Genomic DNA, 12394 nt, shown 5'->3' with positions numbered 1-12394 from the left:
TGTGTTTTCTTTCTTCACAGAGAGGAGTTTTGTGAGATTTTCCGAGCAAAGGACAGGAACACCTTGAAAATGTACACGTGTAAAAAATTCCACAAAAAGGATGGACGGAAAGTGAGGAAAGCTGCCAAGAATGAGATAATGATCCTAAAGATGTAAGTAAAAGTTTTCTTTGAGGTACAAAGACGTCGATTTTATCCTCAAGAGGACAAAATGGATTTTTGCTACACAATAAAGTGCAAAAAACAACACAGTTACTGAGTCAATGAAGACTGGAAAGTCGATTAGATATCTTCTAATTAAAAATAATCCGATTAAAATATATATATTTAAGGGTAACCAAACAGGGCAGTTGGAGGCTGACTCCATTCCAAGATTTGAAAAATCCCCCCCCAAAAAAGGGGGCGGGACTAGTGGACCGAGCGGTGGAGGTGTGGCTTAGATCTGTGATTGACAGTTAGCTTCCTGTAGCTGTAACACTAGAAGGCGCAGATCTAACACTATTTACAGCTTACGTTTCAGAAAACACCACAACATGAAGCATTTTCTAAGCTTAAATTAAAACCGTTTTTTGTTAAAATCTGTTAAAAAATGTGGAAGCTAGCCCAGTTGTTGCGGTTGACGCCTGCATGTCTTACACTGAAACAGCTGCGTTCTTTTGACGCAACTCCATGCATAACAATGGCGCCTGGGCGCGCACGTTTATGTGTATAGAAACGAACAGAGAAGGGATAATCCAGGAATATATATCAATGCTCAAGACTGCCGGTGTTGGTACCACATGTGCTCGGCCTGCAAGATCGACTCGGGGACGTGCGACTAGTGATGACATCACACTACGGTAACGCCACTTAGACATATTTTGCATTGACAGCTCCTTCCTGTATTTAGAAAAAATGACGTGTGAATAACTACTTTCTTTCTTTCTTTGATGTGCGACCAACGACAAACTAGCATGCTACTCGCTAGCACCCACTTTAGCACAAACTTCACTCTTTCCACCCTGATTTCTCTCTATTAAAATAACAATCATTATCCTGTGATGATTCCCCTCGATCGGATTATTTTGTTGTCAATGCTTTCGCGGTTGATTGCGAATATTGCGCCCCCTTTTGTGATTCTTTGCGTCATTTCCTGTGTCACGTGATGGTGCTCTAATGGTCTGGACCAATCACAATCTTACACGTCATCAAGTCGCAAGTCCCCGAGGCCGATCTTGCAGGCTGAGCAGCTGAGGGTTTGCAGGTCCGAGGCCAGGACCAGAACCGGAGAGTGGTAAAATCCTGCTAGCATCATAGCTAATAAAGGCTAACACATTAAAAACAATCACGAGTGAAACGTTCATTAAATCTATCACCATAGTTAGCTGGATTTAATGCCAACTACACTCAACCTCTGGTCTCTAACTTCCAAGTCCACCGGAAAGTTGTGTAAGCCAGTAGATTTTGGTCAACTTAAGGAAATACTCCTGCGAGTTATGCTAAAGCTAATCGTTACAGAATTACAGATGGGCGGGGCTTTTATAATGACATCCAACTTCTGAGACTTACACCAGTTGACCAATCACAAAATTCAACTGCAATACCTCATTTCAACCTGTAGATGGCAGCACACATGCGGTTGTAGACTATATTTCTATTACTTAAATAAGTTTATTTTAATTTGCCAAAAACCAACAGACTTTTAGAGCCCTATTTATAGAGGTCAAAACCAAAAAAAAGTAGATTTAGTGAGTGGTTACAGTTTAAGTAAAATTGTATATGGGGCAAAATCCTCTTCCAAAAACTGTAAGAAAACACTGACTATTCTTTTATAGTATGAAATCATGTACATGTACAGGAATTGTGACAACTGATTACTACACTCTTAGAAGTCAACTTTGCTGTTTTTGCTTCAACTTTAAAGACATTTCCTAAGAGATTATGAATTTCTTTTTAAAAACCCACTTGAGTTAAAATGACGTTTTTGGTGTTTCTAACTTGTTAACATGTAACGTTTTTCTGAAGAACACGTGTAAAGAAAATTAAATTAAAATTATGATTCTCAGTATTTCTCTAAAAAATAATACAATATTCTTCTGGAATATAGTGTACTGCTATAGCGTGATCGCCACCTAGTGGCCAAACTGAAACGCTCCAGGAGAAGCAGAACAATGTTTAACATTTTTATTAGAGCTTCTCCTTTAGAGAATCCATGTAAAACTATATGATATTAACAATTTCATTATTTCACTAATACATTGTAAAGTATGTGAACTGTATCAGATTAATATGAATATATTCAAAGTATATAGTAGATTGTTTTTGGGTCTTATCTTAAAAAACATTTTTTTAACCTGACTTTCAATACTTAGTGAAGAGATTCTCTCTTTCTTTTATTCCAACTACATTCCATTTATTCTTTTTAATGTGTTGTTTGTGATGTGTTTCTGTTTTTAATAATGTTCCTTTATTAGCAGTTCATTGTACACTTTTAATCTAATTTTATTTGTTTCTCTATATGTTTTTATCCTGTCATTGTACAGCGTTTCAGGTCTGTAAGTGGTTTATAGATAAAAATTATTATTATTATTAATCTATTTCTAAACAAATGTGTCTAAATGTGTAAACTCAAAATTGAATTGAATTAAAGAATTAAAAGAAACGAAAAAAATTGGAATCGAAACATTTCTGGAAATTATAATTAATATCTAGCCCTAATAAAAATTACCCGACATAAGTGATGGTGAAACTTTTTATAGTGAAAGTGATATTTTTATTGTTGCATTGCTCTTTTTTTGCTTGAAGGGTTATTCATTTTTTTCCTTAAATTTGGTTCCTTTGGAGTGTTTTTCAATATTTGCACCTGAAAAAATCTGATCTTGCAGCATCTTTGTCACTTTCTTGTGTTTTATTTATTAATGTTTTGTCCAGTACATACCTCTCTTAACATTCTATTCAGTTTTATTTTTGTTGTTGTTGTTGTAACCTCTTTCTTTATTTTTCCATATGGTTTTGCTAGGCCACATATATAAAAATGTTCTTAATCTGTCCAGCCTGGATAAATAAAAGTTAAAAAAAAACAGTTTGCATGTATATTTGTAAAGTACATAAATAGGTAGAAAACTTCCAAATTATTAGGGGAGTTTTCAAGTGAGGTCGACCCCAACAACCTTTTAAAAGTGATAATATAAATGACATAAATAAGTGAAAGTAAGAGATTACATCCATGACGCCACTAAAAAAAGTCACACATTAGCAAAATGCTTTTTTATTATTTTAATTTTTTGCTTTTCTTGTGGTTTTACTGCCTTCACCTACATTCTGCTCCTCACTCTGACCTCTATTTTAAAAGGGTGAAGCATCACAACATCCTTCAGCTGGTTGATGCATTTGAAACCAAGAAAGAGTACTTCATCTTCCTGGAGCTGTAAGTTTCATTAATTGGTGCTGCCGTCCTGTTATTTTTTCATGTTTTTGACCCTCATGTTGACGGTGTTGTTAACGCGTTTGCTGCAAACTGAAATGTTGTCAGAGCTACAGGAAGGGAGGTCTTCGACTGGATCCTCGACCAAGGTTACTACTCAGAGAGGGACACCAGCAACGTCATGAGGCAGGTGCTGGAGGCCGTAGCGTACCTGCACTCCCTGAAGATCGTCCACAGAAACCTAAAGGTACACTGTGCTACTGACACCTAGTGAGAAACAGCAAAACTTCACCAACATCTGAAAAAAACAAGTGTGGATAACCTTGAAAGAAACAGTACAATGAAGGAAAGAAGAAAATGGAAACCTACTGACGTGATGAAATGAATTGTCTCTCATGTGCAGCTGGAGAACCTGGTTTATTTTAATCGGTTGAAGCACTCCAAAATTGTTATCAGTGACTTCCAGCTTGCAAAGCTTGAAAATGGACTAATTAAGGATCCATGTGGGACTCCAGAGTATCTCGGTGAGCAACACAAACCTCCGCTTGCTTTATTAATAGTCAATTAAAAGACAGTAAATTGTAAATGTTTGGATTTTTGAAAGAAAACGGAACATGTGAACGTTCATTTGACACCATGACTCAAACAAACTTGTATTTTTCCTTTATAGCTCCTGAGGTGGTTGGACGACAGAGATATGGGAGACCTGTGGACTGCTGGGCCATAGGCGTCATCATGTATATACTGTACGTGATTTAATCAGTCATGAAATCATAAAATACATGAATGTTGCTTAAATCCTTTCAAATTGAATTTTAATTAAATATGAAACATTTAATGCCACTTTTAGTAATTTAATGCCAATTTTAAATAATTAATGACACATTTATTTCATGATTTCATAATAAATATTTTTATTTTATTTTGTCTCTTTAAGCCCATAAATGGGCCATGAAATTATTAAACATGTCATAAGATATTTACATTGTTTTTTTTTAATGCCATTTTAATATTTTAAACCATATTTATTTAAAAATCTATTTATTTAATGTGACTTTTAAACAATTAATGACACATTTGTTTAGTTATTTCATATAAAATATATTTATTTCAATTTGTCTCTTGAGCCAATACAATACTGGGTCATGAAACAATTAAATATGTCACGAAATAGTGAAATGTGCTTTTTAAGGGCTATTTTAATATTTAAATGGCATATATATTAAAAAATATATGTATTTAATGGCACTTTTAATTAATTAATTAATTAATTAATTAATTAAACATTTATTTAATAATTTAATAGTATTTATCTTTATTTCAATTTGTCTCTTTTTTAATAAATATAAAATAATATAAAATAATTAAATATAACAAGAAAAATACAAATGTGCTTTTTAATGGCTATTTTATTATTTAAATGTCATTTAAATATCATATATATTCAAAAATGTATTTGTTTAATGTAAATTTTAAATAATTAATGACACATTTATTTAATCATTTAATGATGTATATATTTATTTCAATGTGTGTCTTTTGGTCCACCCTGGTGATGAATTCTTAAACATGTCATGAAATATTAAAATGTGCTTTTTAATGGATATTTTAACATTTTAATGCCACATGTATTTAAACATTTTTTATTGACTTCCACTTTTATTTTTTAATGCCCATTTTAAATAATTAATGACAAATTTATTAAATTATTTCATTTTAAATATATTTATTTAATGCCACTTTTAAATAATTATTGATACATTTTTTATATAATTTAATGGTGTAAACATTTATTTCAATTTGTCTCTTTTGGTTCACTCAGGCCATGAAATTATTAAATATGTCATGAAATATTTAAACGTGCTTTTTAATGGCTATTTTAACACTTTATTGCCATATATATTTAAACATTTATTAATTTAATGTCAATTTTAAGGAATTAATGACACATTTGCTTCACTATTTTATATTAAATATATTTATTTTATTTTGTCTATTTGAGCCCACAGTGGGCCATGAAATAATTAAATATGTCATGAAATACTTAAATGTTCTTTTTAATAGCTATTTTAATATTTTAATGCCATATATGTTTAAAATGTATTTATTTAATACCATATTTTAAATAATTGATGACACATTTTTTTCATAATTTAATGGTGTATATATTTCATTTTGACTCATTCAGTCCTCCATACTTTATTTCTATAACAAAAGTGAAAGATTTTGTCTAATAGAAACATGTTTCTGCATCTAAAGTTTGTCTGGGAATCCTCCGTTCTACGATGACTCTGAGGAAGAGGACTCCGACAATCGAGACAAGAACCTTTTCTTAAAGATTTTGTCAGGAGACTATGAATTTGATTCCCCGTACTGGGACGATATTTCCGATTCCGGTAAGAGAGACCGTCTATTCCATTAAGCACCTCACGGATGATTTGTCTGTGGGGCAAAAAAAAAAAAAAGTCATCACATTTCCTCTTCTTTTTGTGTTTTAAAGCCAAAACCCTTGTGGCATCTTTGATGGAAGTGGACCAAGATCAGCGGCTGACTGCACAGGAGGCTATAGCCCACGAGTGGTGAGGATTTCATGATTCATTCAGCTGAGGGAGGGCTCCCCTTTAGCGGGATGTGACCCCCAGCAGATTCAGAGAGAGCAGTGATCTGTGTAAATGAGTTCCAGATTTCTGATAAAAGTTAATGACATAAGTGACTCAGGGTGACTTACAGAAGCCCTGTAACTTCACTAAAAAAGACAAAAAACTGAAATTAATTTGAGAGGGATGCTTGTTCCTGAAGCCAAACTTTGAGTCTGACAGACGAAGGTTCAGCCTCCCACTCTGTTTTTGGCACAATAAAGAATGACAGAGACGCCTGCAGTCCAAGAGAGAGTTCTCTGAGAATGTGAAACTACAGGAACTTTATAAGGAAAGAAGCTCCATCAGTAAGTGGGATGATGGTGGCAGTCTAAAAACACTAAAAAAATGACAAAAATACAAGGACTCAGACTTTAAATTTCTGCTAAAAATATGATTTATGTCTAATAGGTGAATATAACTAAATTTTAATGAATGTGTTGTAGTAAAGTGAGCACAATCAAGTTTTCTCTGAGAACTACAGTAACTCCCAAACTAGATTGCCAGTTAAATTCGTCTTTTTCTACCAAAATTCAGCAGGGAGTGAATTTCCAAGCAGTTTCATAGAAGTAAACAGACAAACGTCTGCTTTGAGTTGGTGTTTCCTCCTCTTCCTTTTTCATCCTTAAAGTTTTAAAGAAGCACTAACGGCGGCAACACATCGCGCACCTTTCCTTGCACCCAACCAATAGACAGCAGCAGCGACAGGAAGGGAGGGGCGCCGCACTGCAGAGTCACTGATTGCATCAAAGTTATTTTATTTACGTTTTTTTAATCATTACTTTTTTATTTTTACATGAAATAAGTGGGACGTCAAACTGTCTAATTTTTATTTTTTTAATTAACATGTAATCATTGTTGTTTCCAAACGGCATAGGTGACCTAGGCAGCCGCCTAGGTCGCCGTTAAAAGACACATTACTGCAGGTTCTGGAGTGCAATACCCACGGTGTTCACACTGGACAAGCAGGAAGGAACTTTTTCTTCTTTTTCCTTTGCTACTATTTATTAGTGCATGTTCACCACTTCCAGTTTGCACTATTTCGTAAATCTTGCTCCAGGCTTTTTTCTTTCCCAGATCTATTCCAATACATAAAAGACTTGGTGTCATATAATTCCAACTAGGCACAAAATGAAATCATCAATTTCCTTTATGATCAAATTTCAAAGGACGCCATCCGTACTTCACTTTAAAAACTGAGTCCCTCGTTCGTCTAAGTTTGACCTGGTTTAACTTTCAATGTGCATTCAAAGGCTGTGCGTTTTATACGTCTATTTGTGACTCCACTGTATTCTGATGATGAAAATGTGGATGGTTCTGGTTCATTAAAAAATTACATTTAAATGTTATTTATTTCGCAAAAAATTGTTTGACCACAATGCATTGTGGGCCACCTCTGCCCACGAGTGGCCGAGTTAGGCTCTAGCAGCCCTGTGACCCCCAAAAAGACAGAATATAGTTCAATTTTTCAAATGTAATTCTTTGATTTTTCTTGTTTTAGGATTCTGAGCTTGAATATTTGAGTTCATTCTTTACATGCTGTTATTTTCTCTGACAAAAATGACACATTCGTTTTCCTGAGCAGCCACAAACCCCAGACTTGCATCTCACCTTTTTTTTCATCTGATGTTTACGTCACCAAATTCCCAAACCTTGAATCTCAAACGTCTGCAGGAAAAGTCAGTGTGAACATCTAAGTCACAACAAGTCACAACGTCAAGAGCTTGCTTTGGAGTCTGGGTGCAGAAATGTACAATGAGGGTGTAAAACAAAAAAAACAAAAAAGGAATCTTGCCAAATCAAGTCTCTGAGGAGGTAATGTCAGCTGAAAGTCAAAGGAAAACAGCTCAACAAAGGAACGAGCCTTTTTCGTTTGCAGCCTGGATGCTGATAACAAACCTTAGTTTGCTCGACTAATGATAATTTATAAAAAAGTAACAACTTTGCAGAAGGCGCTCTTATCACACATCATTGCAGACTAATTAAAAACTCTCCGAATCACAGAAGCCGCACCGCTGGGAGACTGCCTTAAAGTGCTCGTCTTTGAATTACAGTAAACCAATGAGCTGGTCTCTTCTTACTGATGATCTTATTCTATAAGAGGGTCAACACGAATCCCGTTCACTGTGTCTCTCTTCGTTCCACACTGCTGTTAGGCTCAGAAGAGGATGTTCTTTCAAATCTGTCGCGCTTTTGTGAAAGATCTTGTGACGGCGGTGAAATGAATGTGTGGAAAGTTGAGGCGAACACAGCTGCCATTAGGCTGGTTCTGTACTGTCAGCTCAGAGATGCAGCGTGAGGATTACAAAAGAGGGAGCAGAGACTCAGAGAGCCTGCTACAACGTCTGAACGTTTTTTTTTGAATGCATCCTTTAAACCTATCTCGAGGTTTGAAGGTAAAACTTGTAAAGGAAACACAACTGACTGAAACTTTATGGGACAAAGTGTTTATTTTACCACAAAAAGTCATGATTAACAAAAGAAAAAACACCAATAAAATACAAATAAATGCATTTTTTTAAATACATTTTAGTTGGAATAATAACAACTGCGCACTGCTTTCATGCTGGATTCAAGGCTGATCAAAGAAGTGTTACTCTCTTCTCTCCCCAAGGATTTCTGGGAATGCTGCTTCAGACAAAAACATCAAAGATGGCGTCTGTGCACAGATCGAGAAGAACTTCGCTAAAGCTAAGTGGAAGGTAACATCTTCTATGTATATAATAGTGGCTGTAGTTTATTTAATCTTTGCACATACTTGGCTAATTTTAAAGTTTTATTTTAAACATTTTGACATAAAAGTGATAAAATAGCCAGTCAAATTTGACCACAAGAGATTATTTTGGTCCATGTTGGCATTCAACATTTATCTGCTGTACTGTTTCTTATTTCTTTCTGTGATTATTTTTACTTTTACTTTTTTTTACTTTTACTTTTTTTTTTACTTTTACTATTTTACTTTTTTTTTTTACTTATTTCGTTTTTCTATATCCACAAATGTGATCATATATTACTTTTGGAACACAAAAAAATAATAATTTACTAAATATGAGTTATTTTTGCTAGCTTCTTGAGGGCTCCGCCCATTTCATGACATCATCATAGAGCCGTCCTCATCAGCGTGTCAACCACACCAAAAAATACATCAATTAACAAATATATATATTGATTCAAATTCTGTCCAGACCAGACATTTATCCCCAAAATTTGGCACAGGCAGATTAGTGATGGCTAATGGGTGAAATTTGGTCAAAACATGCAGACAAATCCAGGTGAACATTTCAAGATTTAATGAGATGATGAGAAGATTGTTCTGATTAGCCCTGGCTGTGAACAGTTATTTTCTCTTTGAAGCATCATTATTCTCCATATCAAAAATCATTTTTGCTTTAATGTGGATCATTTTCCTAGAAAGACGCACACCTTTTCTGTCAATGCTCAGTAATACATGTTCAAACCAGTGCTCCCAATTCGTCGCTTGCATTTTACACCAGGAAATAGTCTGTTCCCTCTCTCCTGCTTTCATCAGGAAATAAACTGCTCCCTTTCTCCTGCTTCTACAAGAAAATAGTCTGTCCCCTCTCACCTGTTTTTACCAGCAAAAAGCCTGCTCTTTTCCTCACCATCATATAGTCTTCTCCTTTTTTTCCACCAGCAAATAGTCTGCTCCCTTTCTTCACAAGGAGATAGTCTGTTTTTTCTATCCTGTTTAAACCAGGAAATGGTCTTCTCTCTTTTTTCACCAGCAAATAGTCTACTCCCTCTCTCCTGCTTTTGCCAAGAAATAAATTGCTCCCTTTCTCCTGCTTCCACCAGAAAATAGTCTGTTCCCTCTCTCCTGCTTTACCAGTAAAAAGCCTGCGCCCTTTCTTCACCATCATGTAGTCTTCTTCTTCATTTCAGTAGCAAATAATCTTCGCCCTTTTTCACCAGCAAATAGTTTGCTCCCTCTCTCCTGCTTCCACCAGGAAATAGTCTACTACCTTTCTTCACCAGGAAATAGTGTGTTCCCTCTCTCCCTTTTTTCACCAGCAGCTAGTCTGCTCTCTTTCTTCACCAGGAAATAGTCTGTTTCCTATATCCTGCTTAAACCAGGAAATAGTCTTGTGCCTTTCCTCACCAGCAAATAGTCTACTGCCTCTCTCCTGCTTTTGCCAGGTAAAAGTCTGCTCCCTTTCACCTGCTTCCACCAGGAAATAGTCTACTCCTTTTCTCCACCTGAAAAAAGTCTTCTCCCTTTCTCCCAGCATCCCCGTCTGGTTGCGCCATTCAGATACGTTCAGGATCCATCCCAACATGTCGTGTAGATTCCTCACCAGAATGTTTTTTGACGTTTGCCATCACACAAAGTTTGAACGCTAAATCGAATGAGCGTTTCTTGGCTCACAACACAAACAGCCAGCTTATAGGTTTAAAGGTATAGGCAATTTTTCAGGACTATGATGTTATCTTGTAGTTTTTGTCATTTAAAGGCATATTTATAAATGTATTTAGTCACGTTTAGTTGATATCTTTATCTTAACTAAATGTAAAAATACATTTTTCTCTACAGTCGCTGATTTTTAAAGCATGAAAGTGTCGATCACTTCTTTTCTCGTTTGCCATCTATCTTACAGAAAGCGGTAAGAGTCACCACCCTGATGAAAAGGCTCAGAGGACCTGACCAGGGTGACTCCGGGGCAGCCGGTGCTGCCGGAGGCGCCACAGTCGACGCCGGCGCCCCCGGCGGTGCTCCAGCTCCTCCCGCAGGAATGAGCGACGGTGCGGCCGCTTGCATCAAAGCGGCTCTGAAGGCAAAGACTCCTGACCCGCAGCCTGCCGCCGCCGCCGCGCCGGCCCAACCGGACGAGCAGACGCGGTGCAACGGAGACGCTCCTCAAATGTTGCCACAAAGAAAAGAGGACTAGGATCCGATCGAGAGCGTAACCGAGGCCTCTGCCAACCAATAAGCACATTTTCAGCCCACAATTATATCACGAATACACTTCACCTTTTTGTCATCTGTAATATTAATAGTGTTGTCCCTGTGTGCTTCTTTTGTTATTTTGTGTACAGCTCCCTTTGAAACTTGTGGCAAAGTAGCTCCTCTGTAGTTTTCCTTCTCAGATGTGTAAAAAGGCCGGCTGTTCATCGCCATGGTGTGGTTTTGTGAAAGCTTTTTCATGAAGTTGTTGAACACATAGGATGAGTTGTCTCAATTAGCTGCTACTTTTTAGCTTCAAAACTAACAAGCCTGAGTTTATTTCTTGTGACTTAAAATTTTAAGTTGAGTAATCAGGTTGCAGCTTTACTTTAGTGCATTTCTAAATAATTAAGGGACAATGCAACATTTTTGCATATTTAAACATGTACTCCAAAGGGAAATACCCAGCCAGCAAGGGCAAGTGGGCCCCCAATTGGTTTAAACGTGGGCAGAAAATGTGGGCCCCTACTGGGTTTGTCCCCAGTTTCTGTGGTGGCCCCTCCTGTGTTCGCCCACATTGGATTAAATGGGCACACAGCTCTCAGTGGGTTTGATACGCTAGCTAGCCTGCGGAGAGCGTAGCATGCTATCGAGCTCTGCTGTGGTGAGTGTGGCTGCATTTTCTGCATGCGGAAGCAAAACGGTTGCACCGCATAGCGTCACTTCTGCTTTTCGCCCACTATACCACAGAGTCATTTCCAAACAGTAAAACTTTGATCACAAGAATTTATGTTTTTCTCAACAACGAGAACTTCTCCTGATTGGATTACTGTACGAAAAAAAGCCACCGAGTTACCGTTAGTAACGTGTTTGGATTACCGAAGAAAATAAAGTGTCTTGAAGTGGCGCTGTATCCTCTTAGCTTAGGGAGTAAACTGCCGTCATGTAAAACAGCAGAAGAAGAAAACATTTGTAGTCCGTTTGTAGTCACTGCAAGATCGTAAGGTCCTGATCCTTAACGTGTCTTTTTACTTTGGTTTTTTCCAACAATAAGTGAATGTTTTCACTATGATAAACATTTTAAGTGCTATATTAACATCCTTCGAGGCTATTATTGTTGTTACCGTCTGAAGACCGGAAAATGCTTTAGCGGAAGTGACGTTTGGTTCGCGCATGCGGGAGAGCGGTGCAACCGATTTGCTTCTGCATACAGAAAATGCAGCCACAGTGAGATCTGCTGTAGCATGCTAGCAAACTCTGCTGTATCGAACATTGTTGTAGCGAATTTCGCTGTAACATGCTAGTGAGCTCCGCTGTATCGAGCAAGTGAGCTCCACTGTTTCAAGCTAGTGTGCTCGCTTTGGCAAGCTAGCAAGCTCTGCAGTAGTGTGCTAGTGAGCTCCGCTGTAGTGAGCTCTGCTGTATCAAGCTAGCGTGCTCCACTGTAGTAAGC

General features: G+C 36.9%; 1 protein-coding gene across 1 annotated transcript in view; it reads left to right on the top strand.

Moving 5' to 3' along the window:
- The window catches only part of camkva (CaM kinase-like vesicle-associated a), a 31807-nt gene extending 20780 nt beyond the window's left edge, over window positions 1–11027 (top strand). The window contains exons 3-11 of the mRNA XM_024270870.2: window positions 21–152; window positions 3331–3405; window positions 3511–3649; window positions 3806–3926; window positions 4073–4148; window positions 5662–5798; window positions 5903–5981; window positions 8653–8740; window positions 10655–11027. Of these exons, the coding sequence (XP_024126638.1) occupies window positions 21–152; window positions 3331–3405; window positions 3511–3649; window positions 3806–3926; window positions 4073–4148; window positions 5662–5798; window positions 5903–5981; window positions 8653–8740; window positions 10655–10945 (1138 nt within the window). The 3' untranslated portion in view covers window positions 10946–11027. The remainder of the gene's footprint in view (window positions 1–20; window positions 153–3330; window positions 3406–3510; window positions 3650–3805; window positions 3927–4072; window positions 4149–5661; window positions 5799–5902; window positions 5982–8652; window positions 8741–10654) is intronic.
- The last annotated feature ends 1367 nt before the right edge of the window (window positions 11028–12394 follow it).

Source organism: Oryzias melastigma, linkage group LG5 (genome assembly GCF_002922805.2).
Source record: "Oryzias melastigma strain HK-1 linkage group LG5, ASM292280v2, whole genome shotgun sequence".
NCBI classification, from domain to species: Eukaryota; Metazoa; Chordata; class Actinopteri; order Beloniformes; family Adrianichthyidae; genus Oryzias; species Oryzias melastigma.
The sequence above is the reverse complement of the archived record's forward strand: the minus strand, read 5'-3'. Positions and strand labels throughout refer to the sequence as shown.